This window comes from Cheilinus undulatus, linkage group 6, assembly GCF_018320785.1.
Source record: "Cheilinus undulatus linkage group 6, ASM1832078v1, whole genome shotgun sequence".
Classification (NCBI taxonomy): Eukaryota; Metazoa; Chordata; class Actinopteri; order Labriformes; family Labridae; genus Cheilinus; species Cheilinus undulatus.
Genome location: NC_054870.1, coordinates 3,645,433 through 3,672,208, shown reverse-complemented (window position 1 = coordinate 3,672,208; position 26,776 = coordinate 3,645,433). Strand labels below are relative to the sequence as shown.

General features: G+C 39.5%; 1 protein-coding gene across 3 annotated transcripts in view; it reads left to right on the top strand.

Annotated features, from left to right (window-relative positions):
• The window catches only part of piezo1 (piezo-type mechanosensitive ion channel component 1), a 127,895-nt gene extending 108,264 nt beyond the window's left edge, over positions 1-19,631 (top strand). For all 3 annotated transcript variants that reach the window (XM_041789292.1, XM_041789293.1, XM_041789291.1), the window contains exons 42-54: positions 232-379; positions 2,389-2,541; positions 2,681-2,742; positions 2,905-3,063; positions 3,349-3,496; positions 8,755-8,943; positions 10,182-10,274; positions 10,904-11,076; positions 13,545-13,667; positions 13,754-13,833; positions 14,364-14,553; positions 16,652-16,793; positions 18,678-19,631. In XM_041789292.1, the coding sequence (XP_041645226.1) occupies positions 232-379; positions 2,389-2,541; positions 2,681-2,742; positions 2,905-3,063; positions 3,349-3,496; positions 8,755-8,943; positions 10,182-10,274; positions 10,904-11,076; positions 13,545-13,667; positions 13,754-13,833; positions 14,364-14,553; positions 16,652-16,793; positions 18,678-18,806 (1,789 nt within the window). In that variant the 3' untranslated portion in view covers positions 18,807-19,631. The remainder of the gene's footprint in view (positions 1-231; positions 380-2,388; positions 2,542-2,680; positions 2,743-2,904; positions 3,064-3,348; positions 3,497-8,754; positions 8,944-10,181; positions 10,275-10,903; positions 11,077-13,544; positions 13,668-13,753; positions 13,834-14,363; positions 14,554-16,651; positions 16,794-18,677) is intronic.
• Positions 19,632-26,776: the final 7,145 nt, after the last annotated feature.

Here is a 26,776-nt window from a genome sequence, read left to right as displayed (position 1 = left end):
GGAATCATTGAATGACCTGATGAAGTGTTACTGCTGTTAATTATAATGTACACCAGCAGTATTAATAAAAAGATATTCTTCCATTGTTTGCTTTTGCACAAATGAAATTATTGAAATTTTTATAGTTATTTAAATTAGAATTTTTAAAACGGTGCAATAAGCTGCTTCAATAACTGGTACATTTTTGATTTACTGAAGTGTTTGACGCTTGCTTTTTGTCTTCCTCTGCAGTATTCAGAGTGTGTACAAGCCAGCCCAGTGTTTCTTCAGAGGTATTCTCCAGCCTGAATATCGAGCTGCCACTGATGTCTACGCTCTCATGTTTCTGACTGACGTCATAGACTTCATTATCATCGTCTTTGGCTTCTGGGCTTTTGGGGTGAGAGATAGATGGACTCAGGGGTGGGCAGAGGGATGGATAAACAGAATTTGTCAGTTTGCAATCATTAACCACTTACTGATTATAAACTAAGCACATAAAATAAGTAAATTTGTGTTTGGAAGATGATTTCTTTGTTGTGCTTCTTGGCAATAAATCTTAAACCGTTTTTTTTCCCCTTTAAATAGTGCCTTAGATGTAAGGAGCCTGCATTTGTGGGATAAGCAGCAGGGCTGAGTAGATTGCCACTGTGAAAAATTTACTGGAAAAAGAGGTGTCAGCACACCGAAATGGATGCATTTCGATTCGTGGTCCTCTTCAGCATCACGAGTCGAAACGTGTCCGTTGTGCCTTGAATAAAAGCTGCCTAAAAGGACATTTTTGTGTGCTGACACCTCTTTTTCCAGTCAGTCTTTTATTCTCGTGCACCTTGAGGAGTTTATTGTTTGGAGGGTGCTCCTTTTTTCACTTGCACTGTGAAAAATTTGCCAAATCTTCTCTGCCAGTACCAAACACCTTCTATTGCTGTTGCTATTGACGTTTTTTTTAATGTCACGTTCGTCCAGGTGCAGCACTTGCATGAGCCCTGCTAAAGTGGTTATAAGGAATCTGTACCAAGAATCTGCATGCCATGTTTGACTGATGTGATTGGGCCCGTGCAATTGGGCAACTTTAAGCTGGTGTTCCGCAAAACTTCTGCAAAATCTCCAAAATGAGGTTCTAACCCTGCAAAGCAGTATGAGCCCTGTTAGAAAGCGACAGGACCAATCGGTGTCGAGGGACAGTAGAGTCATGACGTAAGCAAGCAGCAACAAGAGACCAGTGCAATTATGGTGGAAGACATTGGCGTGGATGCTGCTATGGCACCAGTTTTATCAGAATTTGAGAACATCTCTTCATTGACAGAAGAAAAAAGAACAGCAGTGAGTTGTTTTCTTTTCAAAATCAAAACAAAAGTCGTGTACTGACATGTCTACAGTTGCCATGGTTATGCAGTTCTCTATGGCGTTAACTCCTCGGTAGCGGCTACGTCACGTGTTTTGTTGCTCTGATCGGCCCGTAAAGATGTGACAGACAGAACGTTCATCCAATCACCCTTTGAGTTTTTATTTTTTTAAAGCTCTGCCCTTTCCCAAACAATGTCTATGGGAGGTTTTCCAAGTGGATGTGTGAAAATGTGTCAGGGTAAGCAAGTTCCATACAACAGGAGATGTCAGAGACAGGCCAGGGAGAGGGCGTCCTCACCCTGTCAGCACCTAGGAGCTTTAGGCTGTCTTCTACAGATCTGCAGTCAAGGTTCACAGGACGATAGGTCTAATAGGGCTGCCAGGAGGCCTGGCCTTCACCCTCAGGCCTGTTGGTGCCAGTTTCTGTACCGAGTGCACTGGAACCTGAACCTGTGGAGGAACGTTAAGTTCAGCAATGAGTCCAGATTCTGCCTATGGCAGCTGGATTATGGGGTCAAAGTGTAGAGAAGATACAAGTAGACTGAAGCTGTGGTTTGTTAAATTAATACATTTTAAAACTGTTAGTAAATCTTGTTCTTTCAGACTTTAATCGTCTAATCAACCAAACAAGAGCTAAATGCAGAATGCTGTTTACTAATGGCAGAGAAGATTTGGTAAATTATTCTTGGGGTCCACCCTCACACTCAGCTCTGCTGTTCATCCCACAAATGCATGCTCCTCATTTTTAAGGGAGATAAACAGTACAAGATTAAATGCCAAGAAGCTTTTTGGAAAAAAATCTACAAAACACGAATGACCTTACATTTTGTGCTAAGTTTAGAAACTTATTTAAAAAGAAGACTTTGTGTCTACAGGGTTTACAGAAGAAAAACTCCCTCCAGTTCATCTCCCTCCCTTAGAAACAGGGTAGCAGCTGAGATTGCCTTATCAAATGTAGACCTGAATTTTATGAGTGTTTTGGGGTTATAGAAACAAAGTACATGTTGTTTTTAGAATTTTAGTAAGTTGGTTTAGAAGATCTCTCCCTCCCTTTCTCCTCAGAAACACAGTGCAGCTGCTGATATAGCCTCCACCCTGTCAGAGGACCAGGTTCCAGAGGCTTTCCTGGTGATGCTGCTGATCCAGTTCAGCACGATGATCATTGACAGAGCTTTGTATCTGCGCAAGGCTGTCTTGGGAAAACTCATCTTCCAGGTTCAGTTCATCCTCAAACCATCAGAGTCAACACTTTTTTATGATTTATAATTCTTACTAAGAGAGGTGTAGGTCTCTGTTGTTTCGAGTCACGTTGGTTTTTCCTCACCCTATAAAACTTTATCAATACTTTCCTCAGGTGACACTCGTGTTTGGGATTCACCTCTGGATGTTTTTCATCCTGCCTGCTGTCACTGAAAGGTGAGGTAAACTAAATATTATATAAGATAAAAAACTAAAAGACTTGATTGAGTGATTGATATTGGAGTGAACGCGCATCTCTGCTTGTGGGACTGTACACACAGAGAGTTTAAGTCCTGCCAATGACACACTTCAATCTTCCTCCTGTCTTCTTCTCTCCAGGATGTTCAATCAGAACTTTGTGGCCCAGCTCTGGTATTTTGTCAAGTGTATTTACTTTGGCCTGTCAGCCTATCAGATCCGCTGTGGATACCCGACTCGTATACTTGGCAACTTCCTCACAAAGAAATACAACCATCTCAACCTGTTTCTCTTCCAAGGGTATGGTCTGCAGCTGTCAGGGCTGGAAGATTCGATGCATTACATGTTTTAGTTTGCATTTTAACTCCGTTTTTGTTTTCAGTAATATTAAAAGAATATGATCCACAATGCCGTGTATCAGGATGTATCAGTAAAGATGAGATTCTGAAGCTTTATTATGACTAAAGGAAAAAAAACAGGTGTTAATTGGTAGCAAATTATTATCAACTACTTCTTCATTCCCTTTAGTAATGCTCCCTTCATCCTTAACCCAGTGGTAATGGCTTGTATGTTGCTTGTGTGTAGGTTTCGTCTGGTGCCGTTCCTGGTAGAGCTGAGAGCGGTGATGGACTGGGTTTGGACTGACACCACTCTCTCCCTGTCAAACTGGATGTGTGTGGAGGACATTTACGCCAACATCTTTATTATTAAATGCAGCCGTGAGACAGAAAAGGTATGCCATGTAAACGTTCAGAGACAGGAGAGCAGTCCAGGGACTTTGAAGGGTCAGGTGTATTTGCAGATAACCTTCATATCAAACTAATGACATTACAACTTGTATGCTTCACCTGCAGTAATGCATATTTCAAAATGAAGAGGTTTTTGTGAGTTGTCATACAAAATTATTTGTAGCTCACATCATAATTTTGCAATGCAGAGCAAACAAATTTAATTCAGGTTTTTGTGAGCTCCTCCCTAAAACCATTTAATAATCCCAGGTCCCACCTTAATCCCTGCCTGGCTGAGAATGCAGCTGATGTGAATTTGTTACCCTCTAAATCAGTGGTTCTCAGCGTTGGGGTTGGGACCCCATTGGGAGTCGCTAGACACTGAGAGGGGGTCTCCATATGCTTTAAAAAAAAACTAGGAATATTTTTTAATTTACATTGTTTCCTCTTTACACTAATTTTGCCAGATTTCAACCTGTTGTCATCACTTTTTTCCCACCAATTTTGCAAACTTTAACACATTTTTGTCAGTTTTAAACCCTTTCCAACACGTTGTTCTGCCTACTTTGCCACTTCTAAACCAAATCTTGCAACTCTCTGCCTATTGTTGGCTCTGCTGGCCCATTATTGCCAATATTAACCCCGCTTTACCACTTTTAACTCCACATTTCACAATCAGATATGCCCATTTTTGCCAGTTCAACCCATTTCCACCCATTTCTGCCTCAGCTAACCATTTTTTGCCAGTTTATATTGGTTTTTCATCCCACTTCACCAAATTTTGACCTTTTTTTGCTACTTTAGCACCATTTCAGCCACTTTTTAAATCCTCCTTTACCACTTTATATGCCTGTTTTTGCCAGTTTAACCAATTTTTGTCTTTTTTTTTCACTTTTATCCAATTTTTGGCACTTCTAACCCATTTCTGCTACTTTTAAACTCCAATTACACCACCTTTCCCAGCATTTTTTGCCATTATTAACCAATTTTACCTGTTTTTTTAAGTATTTTAATTCTGTTTTAAACAAAAGGATTAACATTTTTAAGAGGGAAAAGGTTGAGAACCACTGCTCTAAATTACCTCACACAGATCAGCCATGCTTTAGTAAAGAAATCATAACATGTGCTTTTATTGATGTTTGAATAAAGCATTGATAGCTGTGTTTATAAATGGAATATTGTCATTCAGTTGTAGATTCTTTGTAAATGATGACCTAAATATGCACCTATGCTCAGGGGCCTAGCTAGGGATATAGGGCCCCCAGAAAGAATATTACACAGGGTTCCCCTTAACTGGCTCACCAAGCAGCAAATGTTGCCTCATGTTTACAAATATCTCTGCATTTTAATGTATTTTTGAACCATAATTTCCCCATTTATGAGCAATATTTTTACTAAATTAACTTGTATTATTCTGCAGCACTAGACCACCCCATTTGGACATTATTAACGGAGGAGCAGGGGCTCCAAGTATTGTATTTTACTCTATTGATACTAATTTCAATCTGTTGACGAATTCATTTAGTCCCTTTTGATTCAGTAATGACACTCAATGCTAAGGAAAATAAATAAAAACATTTTTTTTAATGCAGGCTTCTTGAAGGCCCCTCGCTACTGCAGACCTGGGTAATTAGTACCCTTTCCCCCCTGTGCTACACCCCTGCCTATGCTTTACTATTTAGTAGTGTGTAGATATTATAAAGGGTAACAGTAACATAACTGTTATAATTCACATGTACAGCTGCAATCAGAATCCTTCAACCCCTAATTGCAAATCAGGTTTATTGTAAAAATGTACAGACTGTCAGCTGTTTGCAATGAACAAATCGAACAAAAGCTATTGAAAAAGCTCAACACAACAAATGCGAGACTAGTATTGTTTTAAGAACACGTGATGCAACTAATCGAGGGCTTCACTAGCTGCAGCTGGGTCGCTTAAGCTGGAACATGAAATACCTGAAATGTGAGGGTTTTGTTGAGCATCATGCTTGACTGCATGTTAAAAATATGGCAAAGTCAAAGGAATGTCCAGAAAGATCAGGGAGGAGATCATTGGCCTTCACAAACAAGGAACAGGACACAAAAAGATTGCAGAGGCCCTGGATGTTCCTAGAGACGCTGTTAGAAGCAGAATTCACAAGTTCAGAGTTACTGGAACAGTGGTTCTACTACCCGGAGAGGGCAGAAAAATGAAGCTATCAACGGCTGCAACCAGATTTTTGAAAATGCAGGTTGTGAAAACCCCTGGGTGATTGCTTAAAGGGGACATATTTTACCCTTTTAAGACAAGTTTATATTAATCTCGGAGGTCCCTAAAACATGCCTGTGAAGTTTGTTGCTGAAAAAACACTCCAGTATCAGATTTTTGTATGTCTAAAAACCCCTAAGTTCCAGCCCTGCTCAGAATGAGCCGTTTCTGTGTCTGTGGCTTTAAATGTTAATGAGCTGTCTGACTCCGCCCCTGACCACACCCCCTCAGGAAACAGATGTGGCTTTCCTGATCCTCCTCTTAGGGCGGAACTTTCTTCCAAGTGGGGAGGCCCAACCAAACCTGGGGGTGGGGCTAAGTCCCTACATGACATCATGAGGGGGAATGGCTTGTTTCAGCACACATTTTCTAAAAGGTGGAGAAAGAGAGGGGGAGGGAATGGATTTTTCTGATTCTTGGGGGGATTGTGGACAAGCCAGGATCACTTTTTTTTTGCCAAAAAAGCCTGAAAAAGGGATTTTTGCATAATATGCCCCCTTTAAGATCTCCAGAAAAACTTGGTGGCAACAGGGACTGAGGTTTCAGTGAATACAGTACTGAACGTTGACGGTGTCCATGCCAGAACTCCTAGACCAACACCTTTACTGACCCAAAAGACCAACAAAAGTTGGCTCCAATGTGCTCAGAATCATAGAAATTAGCCACTAACTAAGGGCTGGACTAGGTCTAAACTGTAAAGTACTATTATAGTATTGCACGAAATGTGTTATTTTTTATCAGTTCATACATGCAGGAGCATGCACACACATGCACACAGGCCCAGGAGGAGGGGGTGGTTATGTTTTAACATTTTGAGCCTTAAATTAAAGCGAAAACTATTAAGAGTTCTTTAAGTGCAGACTTAACTCTGTGTGTGATTATTAGGAGAAGAATATCTGCTGGCTTTGTATTGTAATAACAGACACAAAATTTAACAGCAGCGACCAGATGTTACATTTTAAGCTCTTTTTTATTTTTTTGTTATATTATGCATCGCTGCTTCATTATCAGCTCCTACAGGCTGCAACAGCTCATGTATGCATGGAGGGTTATTGTGGATGCAAAAATGACCCAGATTTAAAGAGCACATTCACAACAGCATTAAAAGTGTAGGGGTTCATATTTAACATTAGACGTCTCACTTTCTCAAACACTAGAGGAGGAGGAATGCTCGATCTTCATCATCTTTCTGTCCGATCAGCTGCAGATAGGCACAGGTGACTTATGTGACCTCAATGTGTAATGGACGTTCAGGAAGACTATTCACCAGTGTGTTAGTCATAAACAACTTCTTACAGATCTAAACATAGTAAAAAAAATATAGAGAGAGGAGAAAAACACTTAAGCACATGTTGTCTGTTAGAAGCTGTGGTTATGAGTCTATATAGGACATGTGAAGGAAACCTCCCCTGTGCGTGATGTGATGTGCACAAAATTTCACTTTTTGTATAGATTTTAGAAATACAAAAATCACCGTGCATTTTCATTGCTGCAGCCATGCAGCAACTTTGTCTTTTCCTTTCAGAAATGTCTGTAAAGTTGAGTTCATTACAGACTTGGCATATCCTGTGCAAATGCGTCCTACCAAACACTGACGTCAGGGGGTAGTTCACTAATTATCAGAGGTCCACAGGTACTTCTTGTCCTGTGTGATTAGTAGTTAAGAAAACATTCTAAAACTCATGGTGTAGTGTTTTACTTCATATATTCAAAGGAATATGAGCATTAAAACTGTTTGTTTTGATTGTTTTTCTGCTCTTTAGTTTGTTTAAATAAAACCCCATTATGTCAGAACAAAAGCAGGAGGACTGAACATTTTTCCCTCTTGGCTTCATTCTTCTGAACCATGTCTGGAAAAGCATGGTTCCCCTAAGACATTGGTTCCCAACCTGGGGTCCGGGACCCCCCAGGAGGGGCGCCAAAGATCTTATGGGGGGACATGAGGCTTTGTCTGCTCTGAAGCTGCCAAAATTAGATTTGCAAATATTGACTAAAAGCATGATAAGGGTTAGGGTTAGGGCGCCGCAGAGCTTCAGGGGAGGCGCGAAACCATAAACCAGAAAAAAGGTGATTTGCTTTGTGAACCTCTGATGTGCATGGAGCAAAAGGGATAAACTTATAGTTACTTACAGAGAGTCATGTTACTCAACCAAAGAGCCAAATTATTGAAAATACCTTTGCAAGAGCCACAATCTAAGAGGTGAAAAGAGGCAAAAACAGCTTTAAGTAGCAATAAAAATAGGTTAAAGGTGGCAAAATAGTCTAAAAGCAGCAAAAAAGGGGTGGAAAGTGACTTAAATGGGCAAAAAGCAGTCAAGAGTGGCAAAAATGGGCAAAAAAGAGGAAACAAGTGGTATGTAATGGCAAAGGGTAGTTTGAATGGGCAAAACGTGGCAAAAAATTGTGAAAAAGGGCAAAAATGGCAAAGAGAAGAGGTAAAAATTGGGAACAAAGGAAACAAGTGGTATTTAATGACAAAAGGTCACTTAAATGGACAAAAAGTGGCAAAAAATGGGATAAAAATGGCAAAAAGACGTCGCAAAAAATGGGGAAAAAAAGGTATATTTAATGATGAAATGTAGCTTAAATGGGCAAAAAGGTTAAAAGGGCAAAAATGGGATAAAAGTGGAAAAAAATGGAGAAAAAGAAGCAAAAAGAAGTTGTAAAATGGCCCAAAAATATGAAAAAGGGTATTTAATGGCATTATAATTGAATAAGAGGGAAAGGCAGATGTTCAAGGACATTTGCAAACCAAAATATCCAAAATGTTGAAGATGTTTAAAGATGTTTAAAGATTAGACATAAATGTTTGATATGTTGTTGTTTTATTTTCTTCAAAATTTGAATCCTTTTTGTGGGTGGGGGTCCACCAAATGGATCAGTTCTTCTTAGGGGAGGCTCACTCTCACACACTTTGAAAACCCCTGATGTTAGTGATTTTACTGGTTTATGATGGCTTTATCGTGTCAAAATGCTTGTAAGACATATTGGTGACGTTGTTATTTCTACCCACAGAAATACCCGCAGCCTAAAGGGCAAAAGAAGAAGAAGATAGTGAAATATGGCATGGGCGGACTCATCATCTTCTTCTTGATCTGCATAATATGGTTTCCCCTTCTCTTCATTTCACTGGTCAGATCAGTGGTGGGCGTGGTCAACCACCCCATCGACGTCACGGTGACTGTAAAACTGGGAGGATATGAGGTAAATATACTTCATTCAAATACCCCAGTTTTTTTTTACCTACAATTCATTAAGCCATGACATTATAGTGATACTAGCAAAATTAACACTTTCTAAGCATTTGCAGAGTAATTTTTACAAATGAACTAAAGTCTCTGAAGTTATTTCAATGTTAGAATAGTCTTAAATGTGTATATTTGAAACGGGTAATGTGGATTATTACAGTTTATACCAGGGGTGTCAAACTCAATCACAGCAGGGGCCGGATTCTGGATTCAGGACTAACCTGAGGGCCTAACAGCGTCGCCTTTTTAACCAGAAACTGTCAAACTCATTTCACTGGTACTAAAATATAAAAAAAAAAAAAAAAAAACTCAGCACTGATAATAAATGATTTTGATCTTTAAAAAGTTAAACAGATAAGTGTAAAGGCTCACAATCTGAGAAAAGTAAATTTATTAGTTCAAAAGGTCAAAACATGAAATTGAAGTTGAAAAATAATATTTTTTAATGGCAGATATATTAGAAAGAAGTCAAAATCATGAGTTTGAAATGTCAAAATATGAAATAAATTTGTAATCATAGAATTTAAAGTCAAAATATGATTCAAAATTTTAGATTATGAGTCTAAAAGGTCAAACTATGGGATTATTAATCCAAAGTTTGGGTTTGAAAATATGAGGTAAAATAAAAAATAATTGGTTAAAAAGGTCAAAATATGACTTAAAAATTAGAATTATAAATCTTAAAGCTCAAAATATTATATGAGAAGTCAAAATTATGAGTTGAAATGCTCAAAGTATGAAATAAAAAGTCAAACTCCTAAGTTTGAGTCCTAATTGTGAGATTCAAAATTGAAAATGTCAAATTAAAACACAGATTAATTTCTTTCTTCTCTTTCTTCCCACATTCCCGACTTCTTATCTAAATATTTTTACTCCTTACTTTTTCAGACTTTGCGACTTAACAAGGATATCTTAAATCATCAAGGATAAGTTCACATTTTTATACTTGGGTAAATCTGCAGACCTCAGACTGATGGGCCTGTTAGAACAGAAATATGAGATCATCTTGTGGGCCAGATTAATCTGTTCCACGGGCCGATTTGGCCCCCAGGCCTTGAGTTTGACACCTGTGGTTTATACTTTACATGCTACTGCCTGATGGCTTATAATTCTGAGTATGAAACATAAACATCACTGCCTGACAGTGTTTGAAATGTTTTTAATCCAAAGATGTATTTTTGTGTGTTTGAGTAGCCTCTGTTCACAATGAGTGTGCAGCAGCAGTCAATCCAGCCGTTCACACAGGCCGAATACGACCACCTTACCAAAGAGTTTGGAGACAATGCGGTAGGTTTTTATTCCATTTTCATTCAGGGTTTTAGGTATGGCCATGCACGTCTTTTCTATAAAAGCATAAAACAGTTGTCGGGCTTGTTCTTAAGGGGCCTCGGTCTGCCACTCCAACATGTATGTAACATGTATGTAACATGTATGTAACATGTATGTTCATGAGGCTATGGCCCAGGAGAAAGAGCATGCTGTGCACCAGTCGATCAGTAGTTGTATCCCTGGTGTCTGGAGTTCACTGGTATGGGCGTTCTTGTTGAAATAACTGTAATAGGATTATTAGTAGTGTATAAAGGCACTTATTAGCCAATGAGCATGTCTTTAGACTGTGGTAGATTCTGTAGAGGTTATAATCAGTCATTTGGGAAGTTATGTGCTAATGAAAGGGTCTGAGGATATCTTTATTTCCACTGGGGTATACCGAAGATCTTTATCTGTAATTCATTAACAAGAATGAAATCATTTAGACGGTGTCTTAATTTTTCCAGGACTATTTCTGAGTCATTCTTTGTCAAATGGCTCTTGATGTTTTCATAGATTTCCTTTTTTCTAATAATTGCGTTTGAATGTATATCAGAAGTGTCTGCTCTACCTTTTTAATGCATAGTTCTGTGTTTGCTTGTACCTAGGTAGCCATGCAGTTCATCACTCTTTACAGCTATGAGGACATTGTGACCGCCATGATTGAAGGTAGTTCTGGATCCGTTTGGAGGATAAGCCCCCCCAGCAGACACGAACTTATCAAAGAACTACTTGAAAGTCCTGTTGACCTCACGCTACGTCTGGCCTGGAATTTTCAGAGGTAAAACATTTGTTTAATATACAGACTTTATACTGTCTTTATACCTTAAAGCATTGTGCACCAAGGTTATTATAGTTAACTAAAACTAACTAAATAACTAAAACTAAAATTCAAAAATCATTTTAGTTAACTGAGACAAAATCAAAAATAAGCTTTACTTAAAAAACAAAAACTAACTGTAGAGTGCACTTATAAAATTAACGAAAATAAAATAAAAATGGAGACAAAATATCCTTAGTTTTAGTCCTTGACACAACCATACTGACTGGCACCAGAGTCTGGGGAGTGTAAAATTGCCTGAATTGACTGGTTAAGACTTCATACAGTGGTAGTTTTATGTATTCAAACATCATCTTAAAACAAATAAATAAAAAGTGAAGAGTAGCCTGTTTGAATATGTTTTTGAAAATGTTTGAAGTTCCTTCAGCCCCGACATGTATCTGAAAAAACTAAAACTTACACTAAAACTAATAGAAAATGAAGCATTTTTGCAAAATAAAAACTAAAATAAACTAACAAACCAGAAGTAAAAACTGATTAAAACTAAACTGAAATTGAAAAAAGAAAGTGAAAATGAAATAAAAATAAAAACTTCTGAAAAATCCAAAACTATTATCTTGTTGTGCACAATGATTGCCAAAGTATCTGAGGAATTGTCCAGTGGAAATGTCAGCATTGATTTTGCTTTATAAAGGTGGCTTGTGAAACACTAATTCCATAGACTTGCCAGTTTAAACAAACATGTTGTCCTGTTCTACTAGCTATCCTTCTGTGCCAACTGAAAAAAGTGGCCCTGATGTGAACAGACAGCTCATTTACAGCCAATCAGCAAATGCTAGTTAATGCATGGCACACTCCGAATGTTTACATGCCATTAGAAGAAGTCAGATCATTGTTAGTCCTGCTAAACTCACTTTGAAACAATGTTAACATGGTAGTCTGGTGTTAGTCCAACATTGAGAGATCCTATGTAGTACCATTGTAATCAAAGATATACAGTTGGACATCTATTAACCCTTGTGTGTATACACCTGAACTGGTTTTCTCCACATGCATCACAATTTCAACACCAGACTGTGACCTGGATGTCAATGAGCATGAATGCTGAATATAGCAGAACTATAACTGTCTGCTGCCTTCAGGCATCAGCTTAAAGCCGAGCACACACCGTGCAATTACAAGCTGACATGCGTACAGTTGTGGCAGAATGCCAGCTCATGCTGTGCAGCTGAAAGGCTTAGGATGCATGACAACCGTGCTGAGCTGTGTCCACATCCTAGGCACGAAGTCGGACACATTCCCGCTGCGTATTGGCCTCCGCCAGGGCTGCCCCTTGTCTCCCATTCTGTTTGTGATTTTCATGGACAGTATCTCATGGCTCAGCCAGGGGCAGGAAGGTTTTCGGTTGGCTGACCGCAGAATTCCATCTCTGCTATTTGTAGATGATATGGTTCTGTTCGCCTCTTCAGACAGTGACCTCCAGCAGGCACTGGGACAGGTTGGGAAGCAGTCAAGATGAGGGTCAGCACCTCCGAGCCTGAGGCCAGGGTTCTCTGGTGGAAAATGGTGGATTGCTCCCTCCAGGTGGGGTGTCTTTGCCCCAAGTGAAGGAGTTCAAGTACTTCAGGGTCTTGTTCATGAATGAGGGTAGAAGGGACCATGAGATCAACAGGTGGATTGGTGCAGCATCAGACGTACTGCACTGTTGTGGTAAAGAGGGAGCTGAGCAGGAAGGCAAACTCACAATTTACTGGTTGGTCTTTGTCCTAATCCTCACCTGTGGTCATGAGCTCTGGTTAATGACCAAAAGAACAAGAGCACAGGTTCAAGCGATCAAATAAGATTCACGGAGGATGGCTGGTCTCATCTGGCCTAGGAACGCCTCGGAATCCCCCAGGAGGAGTTGGAAAATGTTGCTGGAGAAAGAGATGTCTGAGTTGACATGCTGATAATTGTGTGAGACCTGAGTGTTCACACTGTACAAGTAAAGTTGGGAAGGAATATTTCCTGCTAATTTATGTCCTTTATTATAGTGGAGGTTGGGGGTGTTAGAAAATCATTCTTGCTGTTATCACGATGATTTAAGATGCTGTCTTGTGGTTTACAAACCCCAAAGTTAAGAATTCTAGTCGGGGTCCTGCTTTCACTGTGGGAATGGCTGGAGTCGACCAAAATATCAAACATGTCAGAAATCCATCTGACCAGTTGGGAGCTGCTGGTCAGGCTGTGATTGGGTCGTGGTCGGCTGTCGTGTCCCCGTGTACACAGCAGACAAAAATTTGGGATTTCACTTTACAGGGGCTTCAACAACTGACAGCACTGATGGCATTTTCTCTTTAGAATATCGTATTCTAGTCTTTAGAATTATCATAATGATTTCCATAAACTGTAAATGTTATGTGTCATTAAATCCTTACATCTCATTCTGTGTCTCTGTCTTTTGCCCTGGATGATCCGACCACTGACAGGGACCTGGGTAAAGGAGGGACGGTGGAACACACTTTTGACAAACACTCTATAGACCTGGAACCTGGGAACCCGGTCAGAGCAGACCTGGCCTCACTACTCGTGGGCAATCGATCCGAGCCTGTGTAGGTTTTCTCTCCTTAATGATTTAAAGAACATGCTTTGTGTTTTATTCAGTAATTACATCTTACAGACAATGTCTCCTTCATAGGCATGTTCCTAATATGTTTCCCAACTATATCCGAGCCCCGAACGGAGCAGAGGCCAAACCGGTGAATCAGCTGCATAAAGGTAAGACTTAGTTTATTATTGCTACAGCTCGTTTATGGAGCGACAAATAACAAGAGGGGCATTGATTTGTAGGAGTAGTCTAGAAACTAAAGAGGAGGCAAGAAAATAATGAACCTTCAGGTCAGTAGTTAACATCAGAGACAAAGCAGTTCCAGGTCTTAATGTGTCTTTGGAGTTCTTGTTTATGTATTCTAAAAATGGCAAAAATAGCTTTACTTTACTAATTTTTTAAAACTCCGCTGTCCAATTGTATGCGTAAAAACTGCTGCTCTCTTCATATATTCAGAGCCTTTTCAATTTCATGTTAAAATTTTTCTGAAATTGTCCTTTAATGGGCTAACCAAAGTTCATTTACCATCTTTAAATGTCTTCAGTCCCATTCTTTAACCTCATAGCTCAAACTTTTCAGCATCTGCTTGTGAAATGTCCGAGGGTTTTTGTTGACCAGGACAAGCTACCTTGCTGCCCTGTTTTCTATATAGGCCTCATTTAAAGTTTTCTGTTAATACAGCAGATTGTTTGTTTTCCAGATGATGAAGATGGTTTCCTGAATATAACCCTGTCCCTGATGAGTGACAGGTCACTGAACAACAGCGGGAACCAGGAGTGGTGGGACATCGCCATCGCAGACTGTGTCCCCTGCTTGGGTGGGGTTCTACCCATGATTATATTCAACGACAAAGTCAGTCCACCCAGCCTGGGCTTTTTAGCAGGATACGGGTAATGACAACACGCTGGCAAACAACATGTTTATGAGTGAAATAGAAGTAATATTTAGATAAATGTGTTATTATCCATTTATGAAGAGGTTAAGGACCAGGATTCCCACCTGAGATTTGCCATGTCTACTAATGTGAGGGGGTAGACAGGCACATTGGACATTATTAAACTAGTAACAATTCTCTTTTTTATTCAATAACTTGAAATGATAAACTAAAACTGATCAAGAATGATAACTCCATAGCCTAGGTAAGCTTGTATGGAATAGCAGCAGGACGTGTGCAGGTACGAGCTGGTGAGGAAGTCGATATCCATACAAGAACATAAATATAACCTTAAATTTTACAGTGGTTTTATTAGTATTAGTGTACAGTATTAACCTAGCCCATTCATACACGCACCACTGAAGCAGAACAGGAACTATTTGGGTTTGAGTATCTTGCCCAAGGACATTGAGGCGTCTTGCTGCAGGACTTGGAGATCACATATCTGCCCTTCTATTGGAAGGACAGCTGACCCTAACCCAGTGTTAATTTCGTCGACTAAAACCATGACTAAAAATGTTCGTCAAAAGCCAGACCCAGAAATATTTGGCTAAAATGTTTCAGTCGCCCTCTTGTGGCTTGCTGCTGTATTGGGATTTAACTGTGTGAAAGAAAATACAGTTATTTAGATAAAAATGTTTCTTCTATCAACTTTATTTAAGGATACCAGAAGGCCCCCCTAGAGTGCCGCAACACCCTGGTCTAGAAATGCTGGACTGGATTATCATGCTTTCTTCTTTTTGCACTACTAACCTGGTCAGGACTCTTTAATATTCAGAGGTCTAGCTTCAATCAACCAAAGATGCCACCCTTTCATTATTCTGACCTTTAACCCTGCCTGCACCAACTTACTACATCAACCATTTTAACATGTTTTCAGGTTAAGTTATGTTAAATTTCCAGCATATTATCCATACAGTTAACTCAAAAGACACTGGACCGTGTTTATGATTGTCTCTAATGTGCAGTGAGGTTTTGTGAAGAATTGTAATGATCTCTTGAGTCCAGCTGTCTTGATTTAAGCAAATATTCCTCTGTTTCAATCTAATGAAGGCCATCAAGCTGCGTGCTACTTTGATTTTCAGCCCAACAAAGGTTGGTTGAAAAGTCATAATAAACACACTCTGCCATCTTTGTCTCAATGCAGGGGTGTCCAAACTATGGCTGAGGGGCCAAATGTGGCCTGCGGCCCATTTTTGATTGTCCCGCAGCAAACTCTAACCATAGTATGAAACATGGCCAACATTTGTATTGTAGTTCTTTGTTCTGCACAAGGCAGTGCTACCCTGCTAATTTCGTAAACAAACATTTTGACAAGAAAAATTTATTGATTTAAGTTTTTTTTTTGGTACTTAACCAAGACAGTGCTGTAAATGGAAAACACATTGGCAACCAAAATAATTACACTATTTTGATTTGTATTGCCCTGATGGTTTATGGAGGCTGCTGGTAGCACCAAATGGTATTTTAGGGGCAGAACCAGTAGTAGCCGGGGCCGACCAGTGCCCCCTGAAATCTGATTTGCCTCCTTAAAATCCTTGAAATGATTGGCTATTTGGCTTGTCAGCTTTTAACTAGCCAGTTAAACATACCCAATCACTAAGCACATCTTAACCATCATACGATTGGTTGTACTAACTTTGCTATTCTCAAAGTGAGGCATATGAAAGTGGCCCCACCATCCTTGTATGGTGTACCCTCGGTGGGAGAAGTTTGGACACCCCTGTCTTAATGCGTGTGATTGGTAGAACGTGACATGCCAAGGTAAATGCACTTTGTAAGACTGGAGTGGTAGTTTATGTGTGTGCTGCTAATTTACCATTTCCCTCAATCAGTTTTCAAATAATTCTATCCAAAGCAGGATTTTTTTCAGAGAGCCATACTTCATTGCTTTAAAATTTCTGTAGAATTCTATGGTTTATTCTACATTTTAAAATCTGTTTCTCAATCCACCGTAACACCTCAGTAATGTTGAATAAGATTGTACTTGTACTGGATCTAACAGTGATGTGTTCCCATAACCATTATACTTGTTTCCTTATTTCCTCCTCCAGGATCATGGGCCTGTACGTGTCTGTGGTCTTAGTAATTGGAAAATTTGTACGTGGCTTCTTCAGCGAGATCTCCCACTCCATTATGTTTGAAGAATTACCCTGTGTGGATCGCATCCTGAAGCTCTGCACAGACATCTTCCTGGTTAGTGGGGAATTTATGCATTTTAAGCAACACTAGATTAAAAATTTGAATAGGCCGTTTCTAAATTTACAGTGCCTAAAAAAAGGTATTTGCCCCTTTCTGATTCCTGATGTTTTTGCATATTTATCACACTGAAATGTTTCAGATCATCAAATCAATTTTTGTATTTTACAAAGACAAGCCAAGTAAATAGAAAATGCAGTGTCTGAATGATTATCTAATCTTTTAAGGCAGTAAAAAATCCAAACCTATCTGGCCCTGTGTGAAAAAGTAATTGCCCCCCTTGTTAAATCATGAGTTAATTGTGATTAACCACAGTTCTTGGAAATCTGAGTTCAGTTTCACTGTCCGCACCCAGGCCTCATTACCGCCAGATTTGTTGAATGTAGAAATCCCTTAAATAGAAACTGTCAGACAAAGTGAAGTAGGCTACAAGATCTCAGAAAGAAACAATCATGCCACCATCCAAAGAAATTCAAGAACAAATGAGAAACAAAGTGATTGAAATCTATCAGTCTGGAAAAGGTTACAAAGACATTTCCAAGGCTTTGGGACTCCAGCAAACCACAGTCAGAGCCATTATCCACAAATGGAGAAAACTAGGAACAGTGGTGAACCTTCCCAGGAGTGGTCGGCCAACCAAAATGACTCCAAGAGTGCAACGACGACTCATCCAGGAGGTCACAAAAGAGCCCAGAACCACATCCGAAGACCTGCAGGCCTCACTGGCCTCAGTTAAGGTCAGAGTTCATGACTCAACCATCAGAAAGACACTGGGCAACAATGACATGGAGAGTTCCAAGGCCAAAACCACTGCTGACAAAAAAAGAACACAAAGGATCATCTCACATTTGCCAAGAAACATCTTGATGATCCCCAAGACTTTTGGAGAAATATTCTGTGGATTGACGAGACTAAAGTTGAACTTTCTGGAAGGTGTGCGTCCCGTTACATCTGGAGTAAAAATAACACAGCATTTGATAAAAAGAACATCATGCCATCAGTCACACATGGTGGTGTCAGTGTGATGGTCTGGGGCTGCTTTGCTGCTTCAGGACCTGGACCACTTGCTGTGATTGATGGAACCATGAATTCTGCTGTCTACCAGGAAATCCTGAAGGCCAACGTCCGGCCATCAGTTCATGCCCTCAAGCTCAAGCACATAAATCCAGTTGAGATTCTGTGGTGTGACCTTAAATGGGCAGTTCATGCTGGAAAACTCTCCAATATGGCTGAGTGAAAACAATTCTGTGAAGAAGAGTGGGCCAAAATTCCTCCCCAGTGATGTGAAAGACTCACCACCAGCTATCACAAATGCTTGATTTCAGTTATTGCTGCCAAGGATGGAACAACCAGTTATTAGATTCAGGGGAAATTACTTTTTCACACAGGGCCAGATAGGTTTGGATGTTTTTTTCTCCCCTTAAAAACTTAAATAATCATTCAGACACTGCATTTTGTATTTACTTGATTTGTCTCTGTAAAATATATAAATTGGTTTTATGATCTGAAACATTTAAGTGTAATAAATATGCAAAAACACCAGGAATCAGAAATACTTTTTCACGGTTCTGTAAATATGGCATTAATGTGCTGTAATGAGGGTTTTTGTTTGTAAAAACAAGTGTGTGAAGGCCTATTTGTTAGGCTTCTACTGATGCAAAAGGTGTAGATTGATAATTTTTGACAGCAGTGCATCATTTTTGTGATCTGGGCTCAGTTTTACTAAGATGCAAGTCGAGAAGGCTGCAGGTAAAACTTCAGGGAACAGATAATTTGTATGTTGTGTACTTTTGTCTGTATGTTCCTGGAAGTTTGCTAGACTATTATTTATTTCCTTGTATTTTTTATAATCCTTTCATTGAATATTTTTGTGTGTTTAAGGTGCGAGAGACAGGTGAACTGGAGCTGGAAGAGGAACTTTACTCCAAATTGATCTTCCTCTATAGATCTCCAGAAACTATGATAAAATGGACAAGAGACATAAACAGCCACAACCAAGACAGATACTGACATCTGAGGAGATTGTATTTAATTGACTGATGAAGCACACTGCAAAGACAAACAGGTGAAAGCACAAGGAGAACTTTTTTTACAACTATGAGCAGAACAGACTCAAAACCAGGGAAACACTTCATCGATGACGTATGAATCATTTCCTGTTTCTGGACACCTTCTGCTGGACTGCTGCATGTTCACAGCCTCCTGAGCAAGCACCTTACACTAAAGACTATGGAGGGTGGATTTCTCCCTGGCCAGCCTATGGCCACATCCTGCAAAGCTGACTGAACATCCATGGAGGCCAAAATCAGCAGTAAAGGTGATATGGAGCTGTAGGGCCAGGGCCCAATACTAGAGGCCTCTCATGTATGCTGTGGCTGAAACCTTAAACTTACTCTGATTGAACTACGGTTAAAGTATACTGATAGATTTCAGTACTGTCAGTTAAACACAGAAATGCTTTCAGTATAGAGAACACATGAAAACATGTATGGATCTGACACACTCAGAAATGTCTTCCTAAACCACAACACTTTTGTTTAAATGCTGGATCTGTGTCTATAATGAATGTGCACACTTTAATAGAAGTGAAAGCATCTCTGTGCATTGGGAAGCCTGATCCTAGGCTGTCTAACAAATATACACTGGCTGCAAAGTGAACATTGACTGAATAATTCATGACTTGGCTGATGTGCTGGACTTTTAAATGATACTGTTCTAGATTTCCCATGAGTCCCTGCCCTCTGTGAATGAATTTATTTTCTTTTTTCTTGTTAAGGCCTGTTGTTACTTCTCAACGGGATGACATGATATGAAGAAATACAAAATGTTCAACTGAGTCCTTTAGTATTGTGGTCCTTTATAATGAATGTGCACACAGTGTGCCTGTTTGCTGTGCATCTCTAACAGGTCTGAGGGGAAGCTTACCTACTTGACTGACTTATATTTTTCTTACTCCCTTTGCAAGAACACTAATTTGGTACATACAGGTGCATCTCAATAAATTGGAATATCCCTAATTTTGATGATTGTGGCTTACAGATAATGAAAACCCAAAATTCAGTATCTCAGAAAATTAGAATATTGCAAAAAAGTTCAACATTGGAGACTCATGGTGTCCCACTCTAATCAGCTGATAAACTCCAAACACCTTCAAAGGTTTCCTGAGCCTTTAAATGGTCTCTCAGTCTGGGTCAGTAGCTACACAATCATGGGGATGACTGCAGACTGGACAGATGTCCAGAAGACAGTCATTGACACCCTCCACTAGGAGGGTAAGCCACAAAAGGTCATTGCTAAAGAAGCTGACTGTTCATAGAGTGCTGGATCCATGCATATTCGTGGAAATTTGAATGGAAGGAAAAAATGGGGGATAACAACAGGGATAACAGCAGCCTTGAGAGAATCATGAAATGAAGCCCGCTCAAGAATCTAGGGGACCTTCATAAGGAGTGGACTGCAGCTGGAGTCAGTGCTACAAGGGCCACTACGCACAGATGGATCCAGGACATGGACGACAGCTGTTGCATTCCTTGTGTCGAGCCATTCCTGAACCAGAGACAACGTCAGAGGGGTCTTACCTGGGCTGTGGAGGAAAAGAACTGGACTGCCGCTCAGTGGTCCAAAGTCCTCTTTTCAGATGAATGTACATGTTGCATGTCATTTAGAACTCAAGGTCCCAGAGTCTGGAGGAAGAGTGCAGAGGCACAGAATTCAATTTGTTTGAGGTCCGGTGTGAGGTTTCCACAGTCAGTGATGGTTTGGGGAGTCATGTCATCTGCCAGTGTTGGTCCACTGTGTTTAATCAGGTCAAAGGTCAGCACAGCGCCTACCAGGAAGTTCTATAGCAATTCATTCACAAAAACCTGGTTTAAAGACCATGGTGTCCCTGAGCTTGATTGGCCAGCAAACTGGCCTGACCTAAACCCCATGGAGGATCTCTGGGGAAGAGGAAAATGAGAGACACCAGACCCAACAACACACAAGAGCTGAGGGTCACTATCAGAGCCACCTGGTCCTCATAACACCTCAGCAGTACCACAGACTGATCGCCTCCATGCCACGCTGCATCGCTGCAGTAATTCATGCAAAAGGAGCCCTGACCAAGTACTGAGTGCTGCACATTTTCATACTTCTTAGTAGTCCAACATTTCTGTGTTAAATCATTTTTATTGGTTTGAAGTAATATTCTAATTTTCTGAGTTTTGTGTTTTCATAAGCCAGAATCATCAACATTAACAGAAATAAACACTTGAAATATATCAGTCTGCGTGTAATGAATCTATATAATAGAGCTTCACTTTTTTGTAATTGAATGACTGAAATCTACTTTTTGAGATGTTCTATTTTATTGAGATGCAGCTGTATCTGTAATAGTTTTGACAGCTGCTCGGTTTTAGTGTCAGAAATTCATCTAACAAACAGACACTGAACTAGTGAAGATAGAAAATATCGTTTTACAGCAGCAGAGGTCTTTTTTTTTACCACAAGTGTGTCTTCAGTAATAGTCACCTGTAATAGTTTGGAATATACAGTGGTGTGAAAAAGTATTTGCCCCCTTTCTGATTCCTGAGTTTTTTGCATATTTATCACATTTAAATGTTTTGGATCATCAAACCAATTTTAATATTTCACAAAGACAACCCAAGTAAATACAGAATGCAGTGTTTGAATGATTATCTAATTTTTTAAGGGGGAAAAAAATCCAAACCTATCTGGCCCTGTGTGAAAAAGTAATTGACCCCTGAACCTAACAACTGGTTGTGCCATCCTTGGCAGCAATAACTGAAATCAAGCATTTGCGACAACGGGTGATGAGTGTTTTGTCATCACTGTGGAGGAATTTTGACCCACTCTTCTTCACAGAATTGCTTTAACTCAGCCATATTGGCAGGTTAACCAGCATGAACTGCCATTTAAGGTCACACCACAGCATCCCAGTTGGATTTAAGTCCGGACCCTGACTGGGCCACTCCAAAACCTTAAGTTAGTTTTTCTTGAGCCATTCAGAGGTGGACTTGCAGGTGTATTTTGGGTCGTTGTCCTGCTGCATAACCCAAGAGCTCTTGAACTTGAGGGCATGAACTGATGGCCGGACGTTGGCCTTCAGGATTTTCTGGTAGACAGCAGAATTCATGGTTCCATCAATCACAGCAAGTGGTCCAGGTCCTGAAGCAGCAAAGCAGCCCCAGACCATCACACTGACACCACCATGTTTGACTGTTGGCATGATGTTCTTTTTATCAAATGCTGTGTTATTTTTACTCCAGATGTAACGGGCTGACACCTTCCAGAAAGTTCAACTTTTGTCTCGTCAATCCACAGAATATTTTTCCAGAAGTCTTGGGGATCATCAGGATGTTTCTTGGCAAATGTGACACAAGCCTTTGTGTTCTTTTTTTGTCAGCAGTGGTTTTGGCCTTGGAACTCTCCCATGGGTGCCATTGTTGCCCAGTGTCTTTCTGATGGTTGAGTCATGAACTCTGACCTTAACTGAGGCCAGTGAGGCCTGCAGGTCTTCGGATGTGGTTCTGGGCTCTTTTGTGACCTACTGGATGAGTTGTGGTTGCGCTCTCAGAATGAGTTTGGTTGGCTGACCAATCCTGGGAAGGTTCACCACTGTTCCTAGTTTTCTCCATTTGTGGATAATGGCTCTGACTGTGGTTTGCTGGAGTCCCAAAGCCTTGGAAATGTCTTTGTAACCTTTTCCAGACTGATAGATTTCAATCACTTTGTTTTTTCATTTGTTCTTGAATTTCTATGGATGGTGACATGATTGTTTCTTTCTGAGATCTTGTATCCTACTTCACTTTGTCTGACAGTTTCTATTTAAGGGATTTCTACATTCAATTAATCTGCCGGTAATCAGGTCTGGATGTGGCCAGTGAAATTGAACTCAGCTTTCCAAGAGCTGTGGTTAATCACAGTTAACTTATGATTTAACAAGGAGGGCAATTACTTTTTCACACAGGGCCAGATAGGTTTGGATTTTTTCCCCCTTGAAAAAAATTGATAATCATTCAAACACTGCATTTTCTATTTACTCTGGTTGTCTTTGTGAAATATAAAAATTGGTTTGATGATCCGAAACATTGTGATAAATATGCAAAAAACTCAGGAATCAGAAAGATTTTTTCACACCACTGTACATCAACATTTATCAGTACTCGAGTTCAGATTTTTTACTTGGTATCAAAAACAGAACATCTCAAGTTCCACTGCAGTTTCAGTGGTTTCAAAATCTACACACAGTGGTTCCCAAACTGTTTTCTATAAATTTCACATGTCTGAAAATTGTCTTGCATGGAACTCAGCCTACATCAGCACAAAATATTGTGATTTATTTTAAGGTTGGATTCAAATCTGTCACTAAAAGTTTGCTCAGGTTCTGGTCCATCATGAACTGTCAGGCCATGACTCCAGTTCCTCATCCCCACCATCATTTCCCTGTGACAGTCTTTATAACCAGGCCCCATGTCCACTTAGTTAGCCAGGGTTCATGCCTTGCTTTTTAAGAACTTATTACTGCTGAGCATTATTCTCATGCACTAGACCCTCATTTCCATACTCTCATTATTCACAAACACAGATTTGATGGCAGTATCCAAGATTTCCTGAATTCCTAGATCCTTGTTTGAGCCTCCTCACTCAGCAGGTTAAGAGCCCTCACATCTACAGTCTCTGTTAGGATCTGTGATCTGGACATCACCAAATGACAGTCCTCAGTTTGCTGCCCTTGTAACCTGCCCCATTATCCAGCCCACACAGGTCCTGAAGAGCACTGGAGCCTCAGCTCAGAATCAACTGGGAGGATAGAGATGGAGCCACCACATTTCACAGCAGTCTCAGAGTATAGAGCAGACATCAGCTGGACAAGAGAACAGGAAATCCCTCATAGCTTCAGCATGCTCCAGAGAGCATCCCTGCTCTAAGCTGTACCCCTGCAACATAGGCTGCGAGTGAGCCTCTATTGCAGGGGTGTCAAACTCAAGGCCTGGGGGCCAAATCCGGCCCTTGGCACAGTTATACTCGGCCCACCAGAAGAGATCATATTTTTATTATAACTGGCCCACCAGTATGACACCTGCAGTTTTCCTCCATTATAAAAATGTAAACTTAACCTTGAAGATTGAAAATGTCCTTGTTCAGAGATAAGAAATAGAAATAGTAAAGAATGACAACAATTTGATAAAAATTCAGGAATGTGGGGAAATAATGTGTTTTCCTTTTGTATTTTCTAATTAGCAATTATGGTTTTGACTTTTTTTGTTATCATATTTTGACCTTTTCAAATCATTATTTAAACTTTTATCTCATATTTTGACAATTTAGATTCACAATTTTCTTTTTTAGGTCATATTTTGATGTTTTACACTCATGAAATTTAATATCTTACATTTTCAACTCACAACTGCGAATTTTAATCACAAATATTAACATTTTCTATTTAAAATCTTAATTTAAGCTCATCTTTGGACCTTTATAACTCAATATTTTTAATTTTATCTCATATTTTGACATTGGAAACTCATTATTTAGCATTTTATCTTATATTTTGACCTTTAAAACTCTTGATTTTGAAATTTATCTCATATTTTTACCTTCTAAAATCTTGATTTAGAATTTTTCTCTTTCTTGAGATTTTCAACCTCTAAATATAACTTTTAATCCCAAATTTTAACTTTTGAGATTAAAATCTTTAAATTTTTTTATCCTATCTTTTGACCTTTAAACTCCTGTTTTTGAATTTGATCTCATATTTTGACATTTAAAACTCCTAATTTTGATTTTTTTTTTAGTACTTTAACTGTTCAAGATCACAATTTTAACTTTTGACGTTTTTAAATCTCAAAATCATTTAACATTAATTTTATTTTTTTTTCTCCCTATAATTCATTACCGATTAAGATGAGGTTGACAGTTTATAGGAAATTTTGACCCAGTTAGGCCCTCAGGTTAGACCCAAGATCAGAATTCGGCCCCTGCTGTGATTGAGTCTGACATCCCTGCTCTATTGAATTCTTGTAAGTGCTTGGTGAGGACCTGGAGTACCAGGATGCGGTATACTGTAGATCTAAGACAGGGGTGTCCAAAGTATGGCCCAGTTTGTGGAGGCTAATAGCAGTACCAATGGTATTTTAGGGGCAGGACCAGTAGTAGCTGGGGCCGACCAGGGCCCCTTGAAATCTGATTTGCCTCCCTAAACTCCTCAAAATGATTGGCTATTTGGCTTGTCAGCTCAACTCACCATTTAAACATACCCAATCACTAAGCACGTCTCAACCATCATAAGTTTGGTTTTACTAACTTTGCTATCCTCAGAGTGAGGCATATGAAAGTGGCCCCACCATCCTTGTATGTTTTCATATGCGGCCCTCGGTGGGAGAATTTGGACACCCCTGCTCTAAGGTGTATATTGAAAGCACTGTCTAACCTAGCAACAAAGAGATGGAGCCTCAAACCTGCTGATAAATAGTTACAACACACTAGCTTTAATTTCCTATTAGCTACCCCTAAATTGGGTGAGTTCATTCACCCTCTGTACAGTGTGACCATAAAAACAGAAGAATTATCTGATCCAGCCCTTGAACATGATTACTCTTGTTGGAAAAATTGACCTTTAAAAGAGGTGTGTCAAGACCTCTGGTGCTTCTGCAGACAGCCTCGTGGCTCCTGATGCACTGCAGTTGTTAAACACAAGAGGGTGCTGCCTGCTCTGCTGACTAGAGCATTTATAAGAGAGCTCTAAATACACAAGCTCTTCAAGGGCTGCTGAGTTGACTTTGTAAGAGTGGCTGGCTTGAACACAGTAATAAAATCATGTGAACAAGTCTTCTTTTAACATATATTTATTTTACATACTTGACAAATAATGCAAACTGTGATTTACTGTATATCTTTTGCTAATAAAATTGGAAGCTGTCAGAGCTTTGTGTGGTCTGGACAATAGTAAAGTCTCGTTTTCAAGTATTTACAGACCCGTTAAAGCATAAAGTATTTTCAAGTCTTTGGCCTGATCCCATTCTCCAGCCTAACCCTAGGATCCTACTATGTCCATTTTGAGGACATTCGTCATTTTTATCCTCATTATTTTGCATTCATAGTCACATTATAGATTGAGGCATCAAATTTGGCCAAAGTTATTATTTTTCTTCATATTAAATGAAAGTGTTGCCCATGGATCTCTATTGACGCCAAATAGCTCTTTCCGTCCTTGTTTGAACTTGTTTTTATAACTTTTCCAACCAACTTCGCCCACATTTTAAAATTTTTTACCACTTAAAACCCGTTTCTGTACATTTTGAAAGCTTTCCACCTATTTTTTCTGCCCGTTTTGGCCGATTCTTGTCACTTCCTGCCTAGTGTTGTCTCTATTGACCCATTATTGCCTGTATTAACCATTTTAGACCACTTTAACATCCATTGTTACCCCCACCTTTTTTTTACCAAATGTCACTGTTTGATATGACCATCTTTGTCAGTTTTACCTATTTATGCCAATTTCTGACTATTTTCATGCCTCAGTTTACCCATTTTTGCCCGTTTAAACTAGTTTTATATCCAGTTACACCGAATCTTCCATCCATTTTGGCCACTTTAAAATCCCCTTTGACCGATATTTACGGCTGTTGTTGCCTCTTTTAACCAGGTTTGCAACTTGTTGCATATTTTTTGTCATTTTTATATAATTTTGTCACTTCTAGTCCATTTTTTCTACTTTCAAAATCCTATGTCACCACCTTTTCCACCAATTTTTGCCATTTTAATCCATTTTATTTCTGTTTTTTTAGAAAGGGGATTTACATTTTTAAGAAGACTATTCACTACTGCACAGAATTATTTTTAAAAATGTTGTTCACTAGATAAGAGCGGTTATTATTCAGGGTAAATATAAAATATGGATATTCCAGCTTAACTTTACATGATTTTGCTTGCTCCATGGGCCTCCTAGTTTTGCTAGGCCCCAGAAAACTCTCCCATTT